This window comes from Parambassis ranga, chromosome 8 (assembly GCF_900634625.1).
Source record: "Parambassis ranga chromosome 8, fParRan2.1, whole genome shotgun sequence".
Taxonomy (NCBI): domain Eukaryota; kingdom Metazoa; phylum Chordata; class Actinopteri; family Ambassidae; genus Parambassis; species Parambassis ranga.
The window spans coordinates 6,901,198-6,922,914 of NC_041029.1; the positions used below are offsets into that span (position 1 = coordinate 6,901,198).

Sequence of the window (21,717 nt, forward strand, 5' to 3'; positions counted from 1 at the left end):
CGACAAGAAGGTTACACTGGAGGAAAAGCTTACAGCACCTGGTATTCCCAGGCGGTCTCCCATCCAAGTACTGACCAGGCCCGACCCTGCTTAGCTTCCGAGATCAGACGAGATCGGGCGCGTTCAGAGTGGTGTGGCCGTAAGCAAATGACACTGTACCTGTCAGCTTCTTTATATATAAGTCAACACTACCGTAGAAATCTGAGTATATAGCCTATAAGTTTAATAAAATAGCAAAACAGTGGTCAAGGATAACATTTGACAGCAAATTGCCGATTTCACAATATAAAATTGTGTTTTCAGGCAAATCTGTGTGATGTGACAATTATTGTTATCTATACATTTAATTTGTTTTTCTTTTCTTTTTTAAGTTCTTTTTCCTTACGGTATACATGTACCTTTTGCTCTGTTGGACAAACTACGTTTGAAAATTCCTCACAATGATTGGCTGTTCGAGTCTAAAACGTCACGGTCAACTGGCCAATCAGATCAGTCGTGGTACCGCGGACGTTTGAAAACAGAAATGGCGGATGTGCGAGGGTACGTTCTAAAACGTTTTTCTTCTAAATGTTCCCAACTAACGACTTATAAAATGTCTTAAATGCTTCCTAAAGGCTGGAGTTTCATGCTCCATGTGAAAAATGTGAATTAGCAGCAGTGTGATGTGGTTTCTCGGAAACTAGCAGGTAGCAGCCACAGCTAATCAATTGTCGGTATTGTCCTACATGAAGCTATCCTGTTTGTTTGTTGTCAGTGTGCTGCGGTGCTGCGACCCGTCACTGCTGGATCACAATGGGGACCCGGAGTCGGACTGTGCAGAAGCAGCAAGGATGCTCCTCTACCTTACGGTGTGTTGGCAATTGTTGGATCATGTCAGAAATATTTGAGGTAGAAATATTAGGCTGATGCTGTGAGGTACATGGCAGGACTTCTGTTTCAGTGTAAAGAAACCGAGGTAGACCTTTAACACAGAAATTACTTTTAATATTGCACTGATATTGTTAACGTCGGTATTAAATTCTACTGACATGTGTGTTTAGGACAGTCGTCGTGTCCAGAAGGTTTTGTGGCGTCAACTGTTTGTCTTGGACTCTTCGATGTCCCTCCTGGAAGGTCTGGAATCTGCCCAGCAACTAATGAAACAGCCCTGCCCTCCCCAGCCTGGTACACACAAACACACAGAGTACAAACACCGTAAATACCCATGTTGGAGAAATATAAGAAGTTTACCATTTTATCCAGTCAAATTTATTTTATGTTTTACTTTAACATCATTCGTATCAGTTGAGCAGCTGATTATTTTCTTGATTTAAATAATCAAAATGGATGCAAATCAGTTGTCAACTTAGTAATCCATTTAACCAACGTACTTTCACAAAGCCTCTTTAGATCTGAATCCATTTAATTTTCTGTAGATGGCGGGGCCCGGGGCAGGTGGAAGGCTCTGAAGGCGGAAAACAGGTTAGGGTTGGAGGAGACTGAGGCACTGCTCAGATCTTTGCATGACAAAATCCACCAGATCCATAGCAGGCGAAACACTCTTACACAGCTGATGAAGCAGCTGCACAGCAAGGTGACCACACACACATAAACAAACACACAACACAACATTCAGCCAGCTACATTTTCGAACCTCTCCTCTTTGCCTTCTCTCCTCCTTCTCTCCCTCAGAAGCATCAGTGCGAACAGCTGGAGCAGACTCTGCAAAAGGCACAAAACGCTTTGCGGTCATGTAATCAACAGCTGACCCACCTGAGGGAGGAGTCAGAGGCAGTTCTCAGTCAGCTGATGGGCTGGCGGCAGCTCAAAGCAGAGTAAGTGTCATGAGGTCATGAGGCACCCCCCATTCACACATTCTGATTGGTTACTAATGTGGCCTCTTATTTACTTGTCAGGCGGCAGGAACTCATCACTTCTCTGCGGGACTTAATGACAGTACACCTGCTGACGTTCAACCAGTCAGAACTGTGCATTGGGTCCATGCCACACGTTTCCTCTAACCTATCATCCAATCAAAACGGGGCACCTAAACTGTCAGTCATCTATGGCCATGATGGCTGCTTCAGTATGCAGGTAATCTCCACAGGTGTACATGATGTTACCTGGCTGTCTGTGTGCCCCCATGGAGTCAGTGAGCTGACCCATTACCGTCAGTGAACATTTTCACCCATGTGTATTGCAAAGGTCATACACTCTTGAGAATAATGAATAGAGAGAAGTTTCTCTTTAACAGAGCATTCAGCTGAAGTCACAGTGTCACTATGTCTGCAGGAAAGTGAGGGTACAGCGATCCTGGTGGAGGAACGGGTGATGGGCAAACGAAATGAATTAGGTGCTGCCTTGCTGGAGGTGATGCAGTGCTATGATGGTCAGGCTGAGCTTCTGTCTGAGATCCAGACCCTGAGAACCAGGTAAACCTCCCTCTTTAGATAATTAATTCAGTCAGTGATGATTATTAGTGAGACCTCTGATGGTTCAAGAATCTTATCGTTCTCATCTTTGGTCATGAGGAGCTTACAACTCTGAGACTGGCTTAATGCAGTCTGAACCAACAGACAAAATCTGATTGAGAACGTCATAAAATGAGAGTTAAAACTGTGTTTGTGTTTCCAGTTTTGCCATCGATTGGCGTCCTGCTCAGCGCCTGCTTGTCTATTTAAAGTCAGCATCATTGGTGTGTCACCTGGAGGTGGAGGAGGGATATCCAAGCTGTGGTCAAGTTCGACTGCTGTCAATACGACGAGATGGACAACTTGTGGACACATCTGGACTGAAGGTAAGAGGATAATGTGTGTTACATGTGTAATAATGACCACTTAATTATAATATATGTATCATGTTAAACGCTTGTGTTAGATACTTACATCAGATTTGGTTTGGGTATGTTTAAAGGCTGTCAATTTGAATGAATATGATTATGAATGGCCCCGACAGTGAACTGAGTACTGTCTGTGTTTGTGTTTCAGCCTCCTAAAAATGACCTCAATCTGACCGACTGGTTGGTGTTTCTCTGCAGCAGTCCCCTCGTCTAAGAGAGATGTCTGTTTTTTCTGCATGTTCCTTGTTTTTCTTCACATGTCCACTAGATGTCAGGCTCTCATCTGTATTCATCACCTCCAGATATGTGGACTAATTCCTCTTTATTTTATTTTCATGCATACAGCTGGGTTATTACCTGTATTGTATTTCTAAATGTTTTTTATCTCAGTTTGTGACCAAATTACATCAACATTTTATTAAAAATTACACACAGAAAACAAAATAAGTCTTTATAATGATGCATACATTCTGAGTAACAATCAAATAAGTGTTTCTTCACAACTGAATCATGTCCTTTTCTTTACACACTTTATTGTGTTTTAATTTTCCAGTGATAAAACAGACATTTATTTCTGATCACTAACCCAATATATAAACATAAATGAATGAAAGTGAATGTGAGAGCACTATTTTAATTTCAAATGAGGCTGGATAATAATCTTACAAAAGAATGGGACAAATGTATTTATGCATAACATTGGTAAATAAAAAAAGTCCCACATATATCAAAACATGTTTATTAAAAAAAAGCTACAAACAGCTCCATTTGTATGGAGGACAGCACAAATAAGAATCCTGTGAATGAGTTCAGGTGCGACTATAGAAAAGCTGCCTTTTGGTGGTGCTGTTTCCTGCTGCCTCCTAGCATGCGCTGCTGCTCCTCTACTGTACACTATGACATAACGCACACAAGTCTACACGTGATTACATAACATGTTGGCAAACAGACACAGATTTAGCCTCTTTAGAAAACAAAAAAAGTGCATTGTTACTTTTTATGTTAGTCTGCTGGTGGAACTGAATGCCACACAAACAGGCTAAACACTCATTTAAGTGTAAAGTTATTGCATGTTTGAGTGCAGGTAAGTGTTGATTAATAATGCCAAAAGTCTGGTTTGAGTATGTTGTATTTGGAAGCCATCTAATAATGAAAGCAACAGATTCTAGACTATAATCTGATTAACTTCTAAGGAAGACTTATATTACTGCTACTATTGCTGCTGTTTTTTTCTATAGCCAGTTTAACTTGGGTGTGTTGACACTGTATTTAAGACACTAGCCAGGACACTGTTTTAACACTATTATATAAGAGACTGACACACTAACAGGAGGCGGTGTATGAATCTGTCTGAAACTGGGACACAGCTCATGTCACCACCTGCTGGCTCCTCATTGGTCAGTTGGGATACTGAGGTTTTAAGGCAGTTGACCAATCAGCAGTGAGGAAAGTTGGTTATGAGGCTTCAGTTCGACCTACTTTCTCCTCCCTGTGAATTTCTTCTGCTTCCATCTGCTGCTGCTGTCCTACTGACTCCTGAATCATCCATCAAACAGGAAATAATCTACGATAATTTAAACTTTTGCAAAAAAAAAACAATTTGGTTTTATTCGCCTTTTTTCTAACTGAAACAACTTGTGTCTAATATACCAAGCTGACCCATCCTACTACTGAAGTTATAAGGCTGCTCGGTTAATCAATATGTGGGTGTCAATACTAAAATCAATACTAAAGGAATTGTTAATTATGTATTTTTCATCCCTAAATGTGACTATATGTTTTTTAGCACATCATATTATTGGCTGTACCAGCAGAGAGCTGCAACTGAGAATATAACTATTCAGAATGAGAGCACCTGATGAGTACTGCTACCATGGAATGAAACAAAGAGTCAGAATTTTTATGTATGTTTATATATGTATATATATATTTATATATATATATATATCTTTACAACATAAAACACAGATTAAAATACATACATCAGAATTTCCATTAGATGCATTTCAAATTCCACAAACCTGTTGTATATACATTTTGTGCCCCACACACTTTATTATAGAGTCATATTTGCACAGGCATATATTCATATTAACAAAAAATATAGATGTATAACAGTTCTCAAAGCAGTTCCCCAAACAGTTCAAGTATAACTGGATATTTTTGTTTCTGAGTATTTACAGTTTTAATACATAAGATCTGCTGCAAAAAGTTTGTTTGAGGCATTGTTCTGGACAGCAGCAGCTCACCACCAGGGCCTCCCCCTCCTCCTCCTCCTCTTGTCTTATTGGTCAGTGGAGCCGTCCATCGCTGCTGCTTCTTCGTGCAGTTGGCTGGTGCTGTTGTGTTCGAAGCATAACCAGGATAGAAAGCGTTAGAAATCTGTTCCCTCGTTCTTGATAAGAAGCGGAATCCACATACTCAAGAGTATGTTTGTCTGGAAGTTCTGGATGTCCCTGTCACCCGAAACAGTTTATAATGGAAGAGGCTGAAATTACCCTTAATTTCTGTTTACTTCAGAGTCAAAGCAGGAGCTCACTTTTTAAAATGAGGCGCCATATTTTGTCAAAGGGGGGCAATAACGTTTGCTATAAAAGCTACAACAAAAGTTGTGAATGGATTAAAAAATGTGATTGTGAGCAACTAGCTGTAAATCATGACTGAATAAGGCAATTTCCATTTGAGCTATTACACTGAGACAGATGACGATTTTAAAAGCAGCCAATGGGCACTTTACCTCGTTCAATCAGTATATTTAACATAAAATTTTCTGAAATGTGTTGTTGTCCACAGACCTGTGGATCTGTCTCTGTACTTTGCCTTGAATAAACTAGAGATGAACAACGTTGTGTTATTGGCTGGTTTCCCCAATGGTCTTTGATTAGGTCAAAATGATGTGATCAGTTTCTTCAAATGTCACTCTGGAGGAGCAGCTGTTTGAGCAGACTCTTAATTTGGCGGTGAGCTGTGTGCTGAACAGTTCTTCTCATCACCTGGCCCTTATGACATCGTGATGATGCGGTGACCTGGCAGCAGAGCAGTCCACGTGGTCATATTTACGTATTGAGAGCGTGGTGATGTTATTTGGAGGTCATTAGGCATCAATGCGGAAGGAGAGCAGCTTCTCAGAGTGCATGTTGTTGAGTGTTCGCAAGTCGGGCAGTTTCAGCAGCAGTTTGGTGAAGCGTGGCGAATCCACGTTGTGACTGTTGTTGTCAGACGTGACGGTCGACTTGTTGATGAGCAAGCGCAGAGCTTTGATCAGGTTCTCCTGCAGCTGCTCCACTGATGCCACGTTCTCGATACCAGACCGATCTGGTACAAGACAACACAGACACTATGAATGATTTACAGGATCTTTAGGTGTGCAGTGAAATCATAAATCTGTATACATTATCATCAAGACTAGCATACTGTTGATGCTCACCTGCAGACACCAGCACAACGGCCGTGAACAGTCCAAGCTCCTCAGCAGTCAGTTCTAACGCAGCCAGTTTGTGGCTAAAGTCAAACATTGCTCCCAGCAGCTCACCCATCCCCATCGCCTTCAGCTCCTCCATGCAGTAGGTGGCACCAGAGATGAACGTCACAGTCTGTTCCTTCACATCGAACAGTGTTGCAAAGCGTACCATCAGCACCTGGCACAAGAAAAAAAGAACATCCGATAAGCTTCAGCCAAAGACAGGCTATGTTCCCTTAAACAAGCAGTGAAAATGATGAAACAGACTGTTGTACCTCAAAGGTTCCAGCCTTCAACAGGGTGACCTGGTCATTCTGGGACAGAGTGCTGAATCCTGGGATATGTTTGGCAAATTCCACCACCTCCTTGACAGCAGGGGTGAAGGACAGGGAGAAGTCCTCCCAGATCTCCTGGGGCGTCTTTGAGGGGTCAGCTTGAGGCTGCATGTTCATTGGACAAGCCTATATGGAGAGAGAGAGACCACAAACCCACAGTGTAAAAATATGAACATGTGGTAGAGTACACATAAAAGAAAAGGTCCAGAATCCATGAGTATGATGGTTTTGTGTCGGTTGGTTCTTACCAGCACTATCCCAGTCTGGTTCTTCATGGGGCAGTTCTGCCCATCTCCTCCAAACAGGTTATTCATGAAAAGGTTTCGTCTTCCGTTGCTATGGTGATGATGCGTGACATTGCGGTTGTTTTCTGGTGGCAGGTAGCACCCAGTGCCCAGGTTGTTGTTGTGGTGATAGATGGTGTTGAGGCCATTGGCATGGTAACCATTGGGGCAGCGGTTGGGCCCCCATAGCTCAGCTTCTCTGTTGTGGTGGAGGGTGTTGTTATTCTGCTGCTGCGGCGGATTAGCTAGCTTGTCATGAGCGTACAGAAAGGTTTCACGGTGAGCGCGGGCGACGGCACTGATTGTGGAGTCCATCCCAGGGCTGGGTGGTGGGGAAGAGGAGTGGGATGGGCTGTGACAGGGTGGAGGAGGAAGAGGAGGAGGAGGAGAAGAGGATGCTGGGGCAGGAGGGGAGGGGGAGGAAGGAGTAAGTGGCAGGGCTGTGGGCTGGGGAGCGATGGTCACTCCAGGGCATGGAGAGGAAGAGGAAGAAGAGGAGGAGGAGGAGGAGGAAGAGGAAGAAGAAGACGAGGAGGAGGACAGGCTGGCAAGCTGGAAGTCATTCTGTAGCTGGTTGTTGACCATGTTGTTCATGGCGCTTTGCATCTCAGCCAACATTCTCTGCTTTTCACGCTTTGGGATCCGACCAAAACGAACCGCTGTGGGCAGAAAAGAAGGAAGAAGAAGGGGTGTCATAGATGTCTCTCTCCGTTTTGATGGGTTTTATATATATATAAACATCAACTCCACTGATACAGTATGGTTGTTATAGACAGGTGCGACTGCTCACCGTCTCGGCTCATGCCCACAGACAGGCACTTCTTGAAACGACACTGCTGGCAGCGGTTCCTGTTGATCCTCATGATGGTGCAGGTCTCATTCTTCAGACACTTCTTGTACTGGATGTTCTGTTGGATGCTGCGGCGGAAGAAACCCTGCAGAAAAGAGACTTCAGGTCAGCAACCGCGTCTCCTCAATCCCCCCCCCCCCATGACGGTGACGTAAATCGCTCGGGTTGTAGGTGGTTAGGTGGTATCTCACCTTGCAGCCTTCGCAGGCGTGAACTCCGTAATGGAAACCTGAGGCCACATCACCACAGACCTTGCAAAGCAGCACCATACCATTCAGTTCTGAAACACAGATGTTAGAGTTAGAGTTACACGAAAGAAAATGAGTGCTTGGCGTCAGTCATGGGAGTAAAATGCAAATGTGGTGAAAATGCTTGTCAAACTAAATGGGCTCTTACTGGTCAAACTGGCCACAGACTTGCTGGGAGATGCCCTCAGAGAGCCGCCATCGTCCCGGCCTCGAGGAGAACCTCCTGCTGACGAAGAGGCTGAGGAGGAGCCATCGTCTCCAGCAGAGCCTGAGCTGGAGCTGCTGCTGCTGCTGCTGCTGAGGAAGGGAGGAGTGAAAGAGGAGGAGGAGTTGAAGCAGGGCTGGGAGTTGGAGTTCTCACTGTACATGGAGACTGGACTGTTCCTGGTTGGAGAGCCTCCACATGAGCCCACATAAGAGATCACACCTCCTGCAAGAGAGCAGAGAGGAGGTCAGTGGTCACAGTGACATTAATGCATTAATATGCCATCGTTAATGAATAAAAGTCACACTCAATATTAGAAAAACAATGTAATAAAGTCTGAAACGTTAGATATTAACACAATGGTTATCTCCACTGTACAAAAAAACTACTAACTCTTCATAGTAAAAGTCACATCAGACTGTTCCGGGAACAGTTCAATGACCTCATGCTGCTCGGCATGAGGAGGCGGAGCCATCTGTGAGTGTGGTGGGGAGAGGGGGAGGGATATTTGTGGCTGGCTGTTTTCCTGTGACCATGGTAACAAGGGGGGGGGTCTGTAGTAAAAGTTCAAAACAAACAGACTTTCTAGGAATTTTGGGAACAGAAGTGGGAGTGGACAGCCGGCCTAGGAGGGAGTAGACTCATTCCTCTGCCCACCTCCTCTCATAGAACAACCAAAGATCCCTTTAAAGAACATGTAAGACACACTGTACCTTCACTGACTGGAAGAAAATAGTTTTTAAAAATACTGCAACACTAGCTTTGGATGGACTGAAACTAAAATAAAGCATCAAAATCTCAACATTTAAAGGTGCATCACATTTTTATCTGGTGCCTCAGAAAGATGAGAAGAGGAGGATGTAGTTTAGATGAATTAATAGATATGTGAATAAAGGAGAAATTATGGTTGGGTGGACGGACTGATGTTGATAGATGGGTGGATGCAGGCACACAGGAGGTGTGTGCTCCATGTGAGGTGAGCAGATCAGCAGCAGAAACAGACTGAGGAACAGATGGAAAGCAAAATGTTTCTGCTGCCTACACACAGACGGCAGGAGCTTTTAGTGCTTTTAGAGAGAGAGAGAGGAGAATAGGACCGAGCTGATCTGTGTATGTTAGGCTGTGTCTTAAAGTTGTGAACAGAAACTGTTAAAATAGTTACAGGCAACATGACTAGCATTTCCTATTGACTCTTTTTTTGGTCTCCAGCAGCTCCTATGGGAGCCGACAATGCTCCACCAGCTTGGCTCTGTTTTTAGCTTGGCTCTGTTTGTCTTGTTTTAGCTCATCAAGTGGCGCTTTAGGAGCGAGTCTGCAGCTGTTTGAAACTGGTGAGGAGCTGAAAGCAATGGTGAAGTTGTAGGCAGATGGATGAACACCAAGGTGATACTTCTACACTGTAGAATTAAACTGAAATATGAAATAAGTGGAATATTTAAAAGTAGCTTTTGTTCTGCTCTTTAGAAAATGAAGACCCCTGACAGTCCATTCAGACTGAATAATAACTGTGAGGAGGAAGAAGTGACTGTGTGCTCATGTGAAGGCAGCAATGTGATGTGATGCAGTGGCTGCATCTGTCTGTCTGCACGTGTTGGAGCCGCATGTGACGCCTCCTTTTGTCTGAATGACACACAACCTGTTTTCACACATTCACAAACGTGCTGCTGCTGCTTCCATCCAAAACACACACACACACACACACACTCTCATGACTCAGGCGTGTCACATCGTCATGTACACCTCAGCATCATTCAGGTTTTTTCACCTGAGGTCATTTTCATGTATTTTTCCATGACTACAGTCAGTTATAAGGCAATCCGTTTCACATACCTCTCCTTCCCCTGTACACACTCAAACCAACATTCATCATCTCTGACTCAGTCAGCTTGAATTCATTCATTCAGACATGTTGAATCTATACTAGAGGATCTGTATTATGCTCTCAAAAGAACATCAATAGAAAACCAGTGCTTATAATGTGTGTTCAAGAGGTTGAAGTGAGGCAACTGGACCTGAAGGAAAAAGACCTGGATGACCAAGAATCCCCCCAAGTGTGTGTGTGTGTGTGTGTGTGTGTGTGTGTGTGTGAGGGGGGGGGTGTTTACAGGCATGTTTGCACTGGAAAATCTGACTTTCTGGGCGCTGTCTGGAAAAGAACATGAACACCACAGACTGGCACCAGGTTCAGCTGATGTCTATATTATAGAGGTCAGCATTAAGGCCATCATTCATATGGGACCAGGCTGATATTGACAAACTTATCAGTATCCGAGACAGACATCTGAAACACAGCTCAGATGTGATAGTGTGCAGATATCCAGCTGGTGTTTAAAACTTAAGACAGAGATGTAAACATGTGGAGTGCTGTACAGTGTCCTGAATCTGATCCAGTCCACCTGTTACATAACAGAGGGAGAACTGTCTAAGTGGGTCACAAAGACAGGAAGCAAGGTGACGAGAACACCTTTCTGCACTGAGAGAAAAATGAGCCATGAAGAACAACAGAAATCACAAAAAACAGACTTAGATAAAGGACAAATCATAACAGGACAAACTAAACTGCACTACAGGCCTTGAGATGAGATTGCAGATATAAGCTCATGATGACAGATATAACTGAGGATGTTAAACTCTATTAAAAACAGACGAGTACTATAAAAACATCATTAAGAAGTACAGTAACGGAGCAGGATTTCACAGAAACTGGATCCGTGTAGTTCAACCTGCTGCCCTCTCTATCTGTTTCCCTCTCTCTCCCTCGTGCGTCCTCAGAGGGAGGCTCGTGTGCTTTCAGTAGTCACACCCCCGAGCCACGTGCCTCCTCTACACAGCCGGCTCCACAACGAGACTGGCTCCAAACCGACCCGCCTACAGCGACACCTCCTCCTCCCTCTGCACACACTCTCACGTTCCCACCATTCATTTCTAACACGCATATATCCAGTCATAGAAAAAATGAACTGAGCACAAGAACAACATGTTATTACAACATGACTTCTGCAGCCCATCACATATTTGGTGTTTTTTTTTGTCTCTTCAGTGAACGAGCATGGGACCTTAGACCTCATTTCTTTCCGCGATAGAAGGGAACTGGAAAATTCTCTGGATGTAAAACTTGTCTCTTGGTGTCTCTGTCCCGGACTCTGCTCAACTCCTCTCCACCTTGACCTCCTCCTGCAGACTGATGCAACTTAAAATATGTCTTACAAGATCTTTTAAACAACCGGCTTCTAAAATCAGGGCACAGGACTGAACTACACCTTTAAATAGTCTGAAAACTGAACAAGTTAAAACACTGCCGAGAAGATGGAAATCTCTCTGCTTTGTAGAAACCCTCACAAAAACACTCAACCCTATAAATCAGGTTGGGATGGGATCTGTTGCTATGGAAACCAGGGGGGTTCCCATAGCAACAGAAGCTAAGGTTCATGGGTCCTGCAGTGCTTGCTTACAGCCAAAGGGCATTAATTTAGAAACAAAAAATGTATCTACATGAAAAAGTAGGCCGTTTAAAACAAGATATATATGTCAATCAAATAATAAAATGACATTTATTAAGGTGTGTTTTTAATCCAATGTCCTACATTTAAGGTAGATAAATCACATCATTCCCTTGTGGCAGTTAAAGTCAATAATGACTGATGTTTACAGAAGTGATTAGGCTTTGAGTAAAGGAGTGTAGCAGCTGAATGGTCCAGATTTGTAAAATCCTTCTCGGAGTGCTGGGAACCTTTGTTTATGTCTGATGTTAAATTCTCAGATGTGACCTGCTGCAAAATCAGTCATCAACACATTTAACTTTACATGAAGTAAAAACTAGCCTCTTACCAAAACTGAAGACAAGAAAGCATGAAGCTGCATAAAATAATATGATGGACGATGGTGAAAACATGTAGTGTGTAAAACCCAGAGTTCATTTTCTCACATGTTTTTTTTATGAGGTCAGCTAACTGAATGAAATATGTCTTATAACGTCACACACACTGTGGCAGGCCACTGTAACTATAGCTAATAAAAAGAGGTTAGAGCTGCTGTGTGAAAACAAGTCAGATGCATGTTATCAACAATTATAATATAAATCCAAATTATTATCAAACACTGCAGCCTGTGTTTCTGACATAAAGGAATGTCAATAAAGACATGTCTATCTTCAGCAGTATGTCTTTTCACTGTGAAACAGTTTCTGTGAAATGCAGAGGAAACAAACACACGGTCAGGCGGAGGAGGAGGAGCAGAGGAGGAGAGGAGGAGAATTATGCAAGGAGCTCATTCTGACCAGTAGCCAATCACAGGGCGCCGAGCTCCGTGAAAACAAAGCGCACATGGCCCGGTTTGCCGGTCCATGTGCGCCGGCAACGGCCGCTATAGTGGCGCAAGAGAGTGCGCGCACGTCCGCAACGTGTTCACACGTACACATCGCTGCTAGTCCACCTGACACCAAGCGACCCACCGACCGGTTTCCGTCATCGTGACCCAGTTCCCCGAAACACAGGCGGATTCACGGTGGCGTCCCCGTGATGGTCTGCGCAGCGGAGGGCGGCGATTCTCAGAGCGCCCAGCGCATGCACATGTCTGTCACATATTTACACTGAAGTTAAAGTCCTGCTGGTGGCTCAGAACCGCTTAATGAGGGCAGTGAGGCCTACAGCATAAAACTCAACCGCATCTGACGCGCTTTACGCACGGGCAGATGATCGTCAAGTGCGCCTAATGGAGAAAAATGTTCTCCTGCTTTCTAAACATCTTCCTTGTCCAACTTTGCCTCAGTTTAGTTTCCAAGTTTCTGAGTGTGAAGCACGGATGCGTCGCGCTTAAAAAATATTACTCAAGCCCCATTTCCTACTTTTAAACTTAGAATATTTTACCAGCAGTCAGTGAGATATTTCATCAAGGAAATGATTGTTTTGTGGAACATGCGCCTCCAAAGCCAACTAAGGAGCTGCTAAATGATTCCAGTCATGGTGCTAGACTGCTTGTAAACACCGAAGCCAGAAGATACATTTTATGAACACTGACAGAGTCCCACACCTTCCAGGAGAGTACAAGTCTCACATTAAAACACACATCGCAGGTGCGTTTTGACGCGCGGCCGGACACTCTCCACAAAAGACACAAACACAACAACTGACTATAATGTAACTAAACTATACAACACACACAGACACTTTTACAGTTAACAGTGACATTTACCTGTGTTGTTGTTGTTGTTGTTATTGGTGTTGTCTGTGTCCATGGCAGTGGTCGTCATCCTGAGCTCCAGCAGATTTACGCACGAAAGCGTAGGCTACTTCGAAAATGCCGGATATGAAACCTGCTGCTCCGTCCGCATCACAGACGAGGAAATAAAATAAGAATAAAATAAGACTAGAGACCACAGACGATGCGGTGCATCTTCTCTACAGGTGTGCTCTGTTTCTGCTCGCTCTGAACTGACGTGTGTCTGCTGCACGAGGAGTCTTGTCATCTGCTGCACGAGCCCCTCTCCTACTCTCTTCCTCAGTGTTTTATTTTTTCAAACGGAGCGCGAGCGCAGCAGGACGGCGGTGATGATGATGATGATGATGATGATGATGTGAATGTGCGGGGGCCGCCGTGCCCGCACGCGGCAGAAAACGGGACCATGTGACCGCGGGGAGAGCCTCGTGCCCCAGTGACACACTTTCCCGCCCCTCCTATGTACAGCACACACTCATTTAAATCTCCGAGCACGTGGATCCACCGCTGCTCCCGATCGAGAGGGATTGTGGGAAGTGTGGTAGAGAAGTTTTTTTCTGTAGTTTTATATATCTCTCAGTACTACAACCTGCTGCTACTGCTGCGGTGCAGTTGACCGCTCCGTCCAGCAGGCGGCGGTAACGTTCATTAACACAAACAAACACAACAGCCGCCATTATCCTCGAACCGGAGGAAGGAAGAGCAAAGGAAAAAACATCACATCCAACACTTTCAGCTGAAAACCTTTAGAAAAAGATCATATTAACTGCTATGGACGTCCCCGGAGCGGACAGCGACTGGAGGAGCCCTCAGTTCCGACAAAAAGTCGTAGCTCAAATGTGAGCAAATTTGGTTCTTTGTTGCTCCTTTTAGCGTCGTTTCAGTTTCTACTTGCATCACAAGCTAAGCTAAAGTTAGCATGGCTAGGTATAGCGTCACGTCTTACAGTGAGGGTACAAAACGGTGTCTTAACACTTAGCGTTAAATACAAGCTTAGCATGGGCCCGTGTGCATACATAAAAACATATAAAGCAAATGACAAAATATCCGAGGCCACGTCGGCAAAACACACCGAAAGCAAAGCTTTAATAATAACTTCTGTCAAGTTTCGCTACTAGCTGCTAAAGCTAAGCTGTCCATGCCGCAGTTATTGACAGTTTTATCTGGCTGGTGAGCATCGCGGCAACATATTCATATGGCACATAGACAGAGAACGGATAATCTCTGCAAGTGTTTGTGAATGCAGTAAGAAAACATAGAAATAGGAGAGATTATATGTCCTGGCAGGAACACAAATTACAATCCTTGGATTATGGAATGTTTGATTTTTTGTGTGTGTGTTTCTCTTCAGTGAAGAAGCGATGAGAAAGGCAGGGACTGCAAACACCGCACACAAGTCCAGCACCGACATGGAGAACCATGTTTATGTCAAAGCTAAAACCAGGGTGAGTGCTGTAATTTCAGCAGGATGTACAACAACTTTTAATAGTTTAAAATGACTGAAATTTCTGTTGCTATTATGAATGTATTTCCTGCCTGCAGTAATACTAGTTATTGACTGTATTGGTGAATGCAGCTTGGACAGCACCTAATAAAGGATCACCACTTCAAAATGATTCATTTTTCATGATGACATGTGTTTTTAGGAGGAGTATTTATCTCTGGTGGCAAGGCTGATCATACACTTCAGAGACATCCGTAAGCATTTAACATAAATATCTGAGCGTGAAGTTTTTGAGTGGATTCTTGAATGATTTTCAGCATTATGTTGTATTCAGGTTTTACAGAGGTGTTGTAGCTGATAACTGTTTTCTCATCAACAGACAAAAAGGCTCTTGGAGGTCCCGGTAAGTGGATTTTGTTATCTCGGTTTGGTTCTTTCTTTATTTTGGTTTGTCTTTGCTGTGTTCTGTCCTTTGCTGGATCTGTCACTACCAGACTCATGGCGTTCCGAATTTCTGCTGTGCATGTTGGAGCTGCGTAATATTGTCTGTTGTCTACCTTTCTGCTAGATCCCATGAATGCCCTGACTAACCTGACAGGGGTTGGAGGGGGCCCGGGCGCCATTGGCATGGGGCCTCGTCCCAGCGGTGCTCCAGTGGGTGGCATGGGGGCCATGGGGCAGATGCAGATAGGCCAGCATGCCATGGCAGGGGTGGCTGGAAACCCACAAGCCAGTGAGTGTGTTTCCTCCATGTGGTTTGTTTGCTGTAAATGCACATCTTCAGAGTGTTCAGCGGATGGTGGCTGCTTCTATGGCATATTTTGGTGTCAGAGCCAGTCTTACTTTCAGTCTCCGCTCAGCACGTTGTGTGTTTGAGACTCCAGGGACTCACCAGTCTCTCTAAGCTGTAGACTGGATCATTTCTTCATCTCCTTTTTTGTCACTATACAGTAGGAGGTCCAGGCCAGATTCCCATGCAGCAGATGGTGCAGGCGCAGCAGCAGCAGCAGCAGTCCATGCAGTTTCAGCAGTTCCAGCAGGCCCAGCAGCAGCAACAGCAGCAGAATGCTGCCATCCAGCAGCAGTTCCAGGTGCAGCAGCAACTCCGGGCACAGCAGCTTCAACAGCAGCAGCAGCAGCAACAGCAACACCACCAGAACCAGCAGCTCCAACAGCAGCACCAGAACCAGCAGCAGCAGGCCCAGAACCAGCAGCAACAAAATCAGGTACACATGCATTATAGCCGAAAGGTGGAAGGCTGGGTGAAAACCCAGCATTTAAGCAGCCAAAGAGTTCAGAGCAGCATTGATAGTACTACTTGAGAAATGTGGATATCAGGCATCTCCTTCTCTGATGCCTTAAAACTGTGCGAGAATGCAGTCTTAAACACTACCTGTTTCAATTTGCAACTAACCCTTAAGCTGGATCCATACTCCGCGAGAACAGAGAACTCCCTCCCCCCTGCAGACGTTACGCCCACAAAATGACGTCATTTTTTTTTATCTCGGACCGCCCGTTGTGCAGCACTCTTGTGCACATGGCCCGGGCACAACTTTTTCTCTCAAGGCTGTGCATCAACCATGCTGTGATTGGTCGGAATTTATTGTGGGCGTGATGAATGTGGAGAAGCCAAGAGCTTTTTCAGATGCAGCTGGCAAACAGCTCCTGGAAGGAGAAACACGCCACACAGAGGAGAGTGTCTGTCCAAAAGGTGGCGATAAAAACTAATCCCAGTATTGATCATGGCGTTACAGCGGCTCGCGCACAACAAACACCGGGAGACGGGATGTATTATGCCGACAGTCATCCACACGTTCACAGAGTTAAACTCACACAGACCAGAGGTCTGCTACAGTCAGCTACACTGATCTTCTATCTGTTGTCATGCTGTGCGCCCTCTTCCCTGAACATGATCAGCTCGTTAGGCCAGGTAACCACGACTGTGCTCACAATTTGTAATACAATTGCATTGTCAACCTTTAGTGTGTGACGTGCGCTGTGTAGGAGGGCCGTATGAGGAGTTCTGCACACACACGTCTCGCGGCGTGTGGTACCTCCGTGCCGAAAAGAATTTTTTTTTTTATCTCTTACCACCCGTGGAGCGAGTTCTCTGTTCTCTGTTCTCGTGGATTATGGAACAGCCTTAACCCTAAATACATTTTGGCTAGCCACAAGCTTTATTCTTTGATAATGATGTTTACACCCTGTGTCTGCAGATGCACCAGACAAGGATTCAGCAGCAGATGGTACAGCTGCAGCTCCAGCAGCAGCATCATGCTCAGGCACAGGCTCAAGCCCAAGCCCAGGCTCAAGCACAGGCCCAAGCACAGGCCCAAGCTCAGGCCCAAGCCCAAGCCCAAGCCCAGGCCCAAGTCCAAGCGCAAGCCCAGGCTCAGGCCCAAGCACAGGCCCAGGCCCAGGCCCAGGCCCAGGCCCAGGCCCAGGCACAGGCCCAGGCACAGGCCCAGGCCCAGGCACAGGCTCAGATCCAGTCCCAGTCCATTCAGCACATGGTGCAGCAGGTTCAGGCTCAGCCTCAGCCAGGTCAGATGCCTCCTCATTCTCAGCAGCAGCAGCAGCAGCCTGGCATGGTGCCCCAGTCTCTGCCTGGGCAGATGACATCAGCTCAGCATGTGCCCATTAACCCGCTGAACCAGCAGCAGCAGCAGCAGCTCAAGATGCATGCTTTCCAGGTGAGACAGAGGAAATCAATGCAATGTGTTCAGGCTTTTTATGTAATGTCAGGAATCTTGTTTCAATCAGCTGACATTGGCTTGGAGGTGCAAGTATTATTTAATGGATCCTTAGTTATCATAACTAAGGTGCCCTGCTAAATTTACATTTGAATCTTTATAATTTATAATCACAAGAATTCCCATAGGGACTAGGGTTATTACACAGTCTTCAGTAAATTCCTATCAGCATGAAGATATTAGTGTAAAAAAAGAAAAGGGCCATGTATTCAGAAGAATTTAAAATTGCGCTAGGAATCTTTTTACCAGATCTGTCTGAGAAAACCAAATGTAGTTTGCAGATTGCAGTAGCTGTCCTCACCCTTCCCTTTGCTTGCATGCTTTGCCCACTGTGGTGTGTGAATGTGTCTGTGTGAAAGCAGGCCCGTGCAGCATTGCAACAGCATCAGCAAGTCCAGCAGGCTCAGCAAGCAGCGCAGCAAGCTCAGCAGGCCGCAGCTCAGGCGCAGCTCAATGCTGCTGCGGCAGCCGCCAATGCTGTGCCTGGACAGGTGAGGCTGCAGCTGTCATGTGTTGAGGCGCCTCATGTGCTGTATTTGTAAATCATATCACACTGTGCTGAATGCTCATCAAGCATCACTTTGCAAATCACTCTAGTGTAAGTTTGAGCAGCATGTTAAGATATTTTGGCTTTATTGCAGTAGTCTAGTGCTAATAGAGTCAAGGTGTGAAAAAAATGCTGAGACAAGCTACATGTTTAGCATAAAAATAATCAGGACACATAAACTAGTAAAATGTGTCAACAAAAAATAGTTATAGTTATATATATATATATATTTTACATACAACTCTTAGCTTTTGTTGTTAACAGCTATCAAAATCTGATAGGACCTACTGGTGTAGAAAGAGAAGTGTGACTGTGCTGCAGTGTTCGTCAGCATCTTATCTGCTCACCTGTCTTTTCTTGCCTTTGCTGTGTGTCATTTTCTGAAGCTGGTTCGTCCTGGGATGCAGATTCCAGCCCGGCTGCCTCGAGCTCTGAATCCCTCCATTCCTCCTTCAAATGCTGCTGCCACCGCTGCTACTGCAGTCGGAGGACAGACGATAAATCAGCAGGTATTCATCCCAGTCTGACCTGACCTACATCTGTAGGCACTGTGCTTCTGTCCATCAGCAGCTTTTAATGCATTGACCCTTCCCTTCTGCTGTTTAAAATGATCAGAACTTTTAATATAATTAGTATTCAGGTCAGAATTGCCCTTTAATGTGAATCATTGCAGGAGCTGTGGCTTCTGTATGCTGTCTCATTGGTCTCCTCTATACAATTACGTTGACAGGTGCAGCAGCATTCCATGATGTCATCACCATCACCTGTACAGGTCCAGACACCTCAGCCAATGCCACCGCCTCCCCAGCCATCACCACAGCCTCCTACGTCACAGCCTAACTCAGCCAGGTGTGCAGTTCAACTTGATCCCCACAACAACCTTTCTGTCTGGACATTCTGTCTAGTAAATAGTTTATGCCATCCACCAGAGAATAGGCTCTCACTTCATGTGCTGGTCATTTTTAAGACTTTTCCTGCTTCCTCTTTTCAGCTCTGGTCCCACTCCATCTCCAGGGGGATTTCAGCCTAGCCCCTCCCCTCAGCCTTCTCCAAGCCCTGCCACCTCCAGAACCCCTGGGAACTATGGAGTCCCCTCACCTGGACCCCTTAATACTCCAGGTTAGGGACAACTGCAGCAATCCATCACCTGTGTGATGGCAGTCCTTTTGTATATTTCACTTTGTAAAAGATGTGGATGAGCAAAGTAAAAATGGACAACCCCACAGATGATCTATCCTAAGACACTGAACCCCTCCTGTCCTCAGGTAACCCTAACTCTGTGATGAGTCCTGCTGGAGCCACATCTCTGGAGGACCAACAGTATATGGAGAAACTCAAACAGCTCTCAAAATACATCGAGCCTCTGCGGCGGATGATCAACAAGATAGACAAAAATGAAGGTTGGCTTCTCACTCCACTCATATTGTCTTATTTTAAAGAGACCCAAAAGTCTCACATTTCTGTTATGTCACATAGAAGTGGTTGGCTTTGGTTAGTTTTTTTGTGTTTTCTGTTCTCAGACAGAAAAAAGGACCTAAGTAAGATGAAGAGCCTGCTGAACATCTTGACCGATCCAAACACCAGGTAATAGGATGAATGCACCAGTTTTGCACACCTTAGTACTTAAAAGGTATGCAGTCTAGAGCAGACACTCTCACAACACCTCCTGCCTGCACTTGCTTTAAGTGTCCTGTGTGTCCTCTGGCCTGCAGGTGTCCTCTGAAGACACTACAGAAATGTGAAATCGCCTTAGAGAAACTAAAGAATGATATGGCTGTGGTAAGTTGTACACCAGTAATGACAGTTGATGGTTGCTATAACAGCTAAACCCACAATGCAGTTCCTATACACATTTTGTTTCAGCCAACTCCACCTCCACCTCCCATGGCCACTAAACAGCAGTACCTGTGTCAGCCACTGCTAGATGCCGTCATGGCCAACATCCGTTCTCCAGTCTTCAACCACTCTCTGTATCGAACATTTGCACCTGCCATGAGTGCCATCCACGGACCCCCCATCACGTAGGTGTCAGCCCAGATGCAGATTAAATAGTTTGCTGGGTGGAGATGAGCTGTTTTATACATACATCTCCTCCTCAGGGGCCCCAGTGTATCTGGCCGGAAGAGGAAGTATGAGGAGGACGAGCGACAGACCATACCCAACATACTGCAGGGAGAGGTCGCCCGCCTGGATGTCAAGTTTCTGGTAAACCTGGACCCCTCGTACTGCAGCAACAACGGCACCGTGCACCTCGTCTGCAAACTTGGTGAGACTGGAGACCACTGAGTTGGCCTCATTCAGGTTATCAATACAATCGGTAATTCGTTTTATCAGCAGGTCACCAGGTCTGGTTAGTGTTCAACTGTTGATGATCTTAGTTAAGGTCCATCAGATCAGTGCCAGTGTTACATAGAATACTTCCTAGAATTGAACAGGGATAGCTGAATGTTATTATTTATCCTCTTGCAGATGATAAGAGTCTTCCGAGTGTTCCTCCCCTGCAGCTCAGTGTTCCAGCTGATTATCCAGATCAGAGTCCATATTGGGCCGACGATGGAGAGCAGTACGGTGAGATACTATGTCTGCCTCAACGATCCCTATTGGATTAGCTGAAGAGAACGTGGCTGGCAGTGAAATGTTGTTGAGTGTTTTGTTACTTTGTGTGTGTCCCTTAGGTGCAAACGGCTTCCTGCAGACAGTCCACAGAAATATGACATCCAAACTGCTGCAGCTGCCAGACAAACACTCAGTGACGGAACTGCTCAACACCTGGGCTCAGAGTGTCCGCCAAGCCTGTCTGTCTGCAGCTTGAAGCTCCGCCTACCACTCACCTGAGTTTACAGTAACTGACAATGTTACCATGGACACTACAGTTGGATTTCACTTTAAATATATTGAAAGACTCTTATGGAAAAAACACATTTGGCATCATGTTGATTCAGGATGTGAGGTCTCGTCATATACAATTGCATTTAGCGTAATTTAAGCCTGCAAGCAGCCAGTTATCAGGCAAGCTTCCTGACAGCACCTGTTATTATTCAGAAAATGCACTCACAACTCCCTGCTGCATTCACAAGTCCATTAGTCAGAAAATCCACGCCCGCCAGATTCAGTTTGTGCTGTTTGTAACATTTAGATGTGCATGTTTCTGCAAGAGGCAGCAGGCCACTCTGTAAACGGTTGCAATTATCCTGGTTTGTATTCTGCACCTGAATGCATCTAAGTTGAGTTTTGTACCTCAGAGCGTTGACGGGAAGTATTAAGTTTTGTTTGATCAATAAATGTATTTGTTTTTCTATCATAAATAAAATATGTACAATTCAAGTTTTAAATACAGAAATCAATTTGTCAGTGAATTGCACTGGATTACACTAGCCTCCCTTCCTATTATCAGGTACAAGTGAAAAGCAGTAGCCTAATAATACAATAGAGTTAGGTGAATTTAAAAAATTCCACTTTTTATCTACCTTTTTCAATCCTGATAAATATATCATAATAATCATATAATATATTTTGCACATATTTCAAGTGATTATCAAACTTGTTGGTGAAATCCCTC

At 44.9% G+C, this 21,717-nt stretch overlaps 3 protein-coding genes and 1 non-coding gene across 8 annotated transcripts; 2 read left to right on the plus strand and 2 right to left on the minus strand.

Moving 5' to 3' along the window:
• Positions 1–26: 26 nt before the first annotated feature.
• Positions 27–145, minus strand: LOC114440624 (5S ribosomal RNA). The gene has a single exon (XR_003671162.1). It is a non-coding gene; the product is annotated as a 5S ribosomal RNA (ribosomal RNA).
• Positions 146–498: 353 nt separating this feature from the next.
• LOC114440088 (uncharacterized) lies at positions 499–3,210 on the plus strand. Of its 2 annotated transcripts, none has more exons than XM_028412363.1 (9): positions 499–540; positions 755–848; positions 1,041–1,164; positions 1,416–1,573; positions 1,672–1,814; positions 1,896–2,073; positions 2,272–2,411; positions 2,614–2,776; positions 2,967–3,210. In XM_028412363.1, exons 1-9 carry the CDS (start codon positions 524–526, stop codon positions 3,030–3,032), a joined length of 1,083 nt encoding a protein of 360 aa, XP_028268164.1. In that variant the 5' UTR covers positions 499–523; the 3' UTR covers positions 3,033–3,210. The 2 variants fall into 2 exon arrangements, with proteins under 2 accessions (XP_028268164.1, XP_028268165.1); XM_028412364.1 differs by lacking the exon at positions 499–540 and adding an exon at positions 547–686.
• Positions 3,211–4,865: 1,655 nt separating this feature from the next.
• Positions 4,866–13,837, minus strand: nr1d1 (nuclear receptor subfamily 1, group d, member 1). 2 transcript variants are annotated; one of them, XM_028412309.1, is made up of 9 exons: positions 13,635–13,837; positions 13,391–13,514; positions 8,144–8,425; positions 7,939–8,027; positions 7,688–7,832; positions 6,862–7,556; positions 6,554–6,739; positions 6,246–6,456; positions 4,866–6,133 (listed from the first exon to the last, which is right to left on the minus strand). In XM_028412309.1, exons 2-9 carry the CDS (start codon positions 13,446–13,448, stop codon positions 5,913–5,915), a joined length of 1,887 nt encoding a protein of 628 aa, XP_028268110.1. In that variant the 5' UTR covers positions 13,449–13,514; positions 13,635–13,837; the 3' UTR covers positions 4,866–5,912. The 2 variants fall into 2 exon arrangements, with proteins under 2 accessions (XP_028268110.1, XP_028268109.1); XM_028412308.1 differs by having other exon boundaries at positions 13,391–13,837.
• Positions 13,838–14,084: 247 nt separating this feature from the next.
• On the plus strand, positions 14,085–21,490 carry med15 (mediator complex subunit 15). Of its 3 annotated transcripts, none has more exons than XM_028412284.1 (18): positions 14,085–14,253; positions 14,766–14,859; positions 15,061–15,112; positions 15,238–15,261; positions 15,427–15,591; positions 15,810–16,084; positions 17,075–17,551; positions 17,971–18,102; positions 18,545–18,667; positions 18,889–19,007; positions 19,150–19,277; positions 19,424–19,558; positions 19,679–19,742; positions 19,871–19,937; positions 20,022–20,179; positions 20,258–20,424; positions 20,628–20,726; positions 20,834–21,490. In XM_028412284.1, the coding sequence occupies exons 1-18, from the start codon at positions 14,186–14,188 to the stop codon at positions 20,968–20,970; spliced, it is 2,484 nt and encodes an 827-aa protein (XP_028268085.1). In that variant the 5' UTR covers positions 14,085–14,185; the 3' UTR covers positions 20,971–21,490. The 3 variants fall into 3 exon arrangements, with proteins under 3 accessions (XP_028268085.1, XP_028268086.1, XP_028268087.1); XM_028412285.1 differs by having other exon boundaries at positions 17,974–18,102; XM_028412286.1 differs by lacking the exons at positions 17,971–18,102; positions 18,545–18,667.
• Positions 21,491–21,717: the final 227 nt, after the last annotated feature.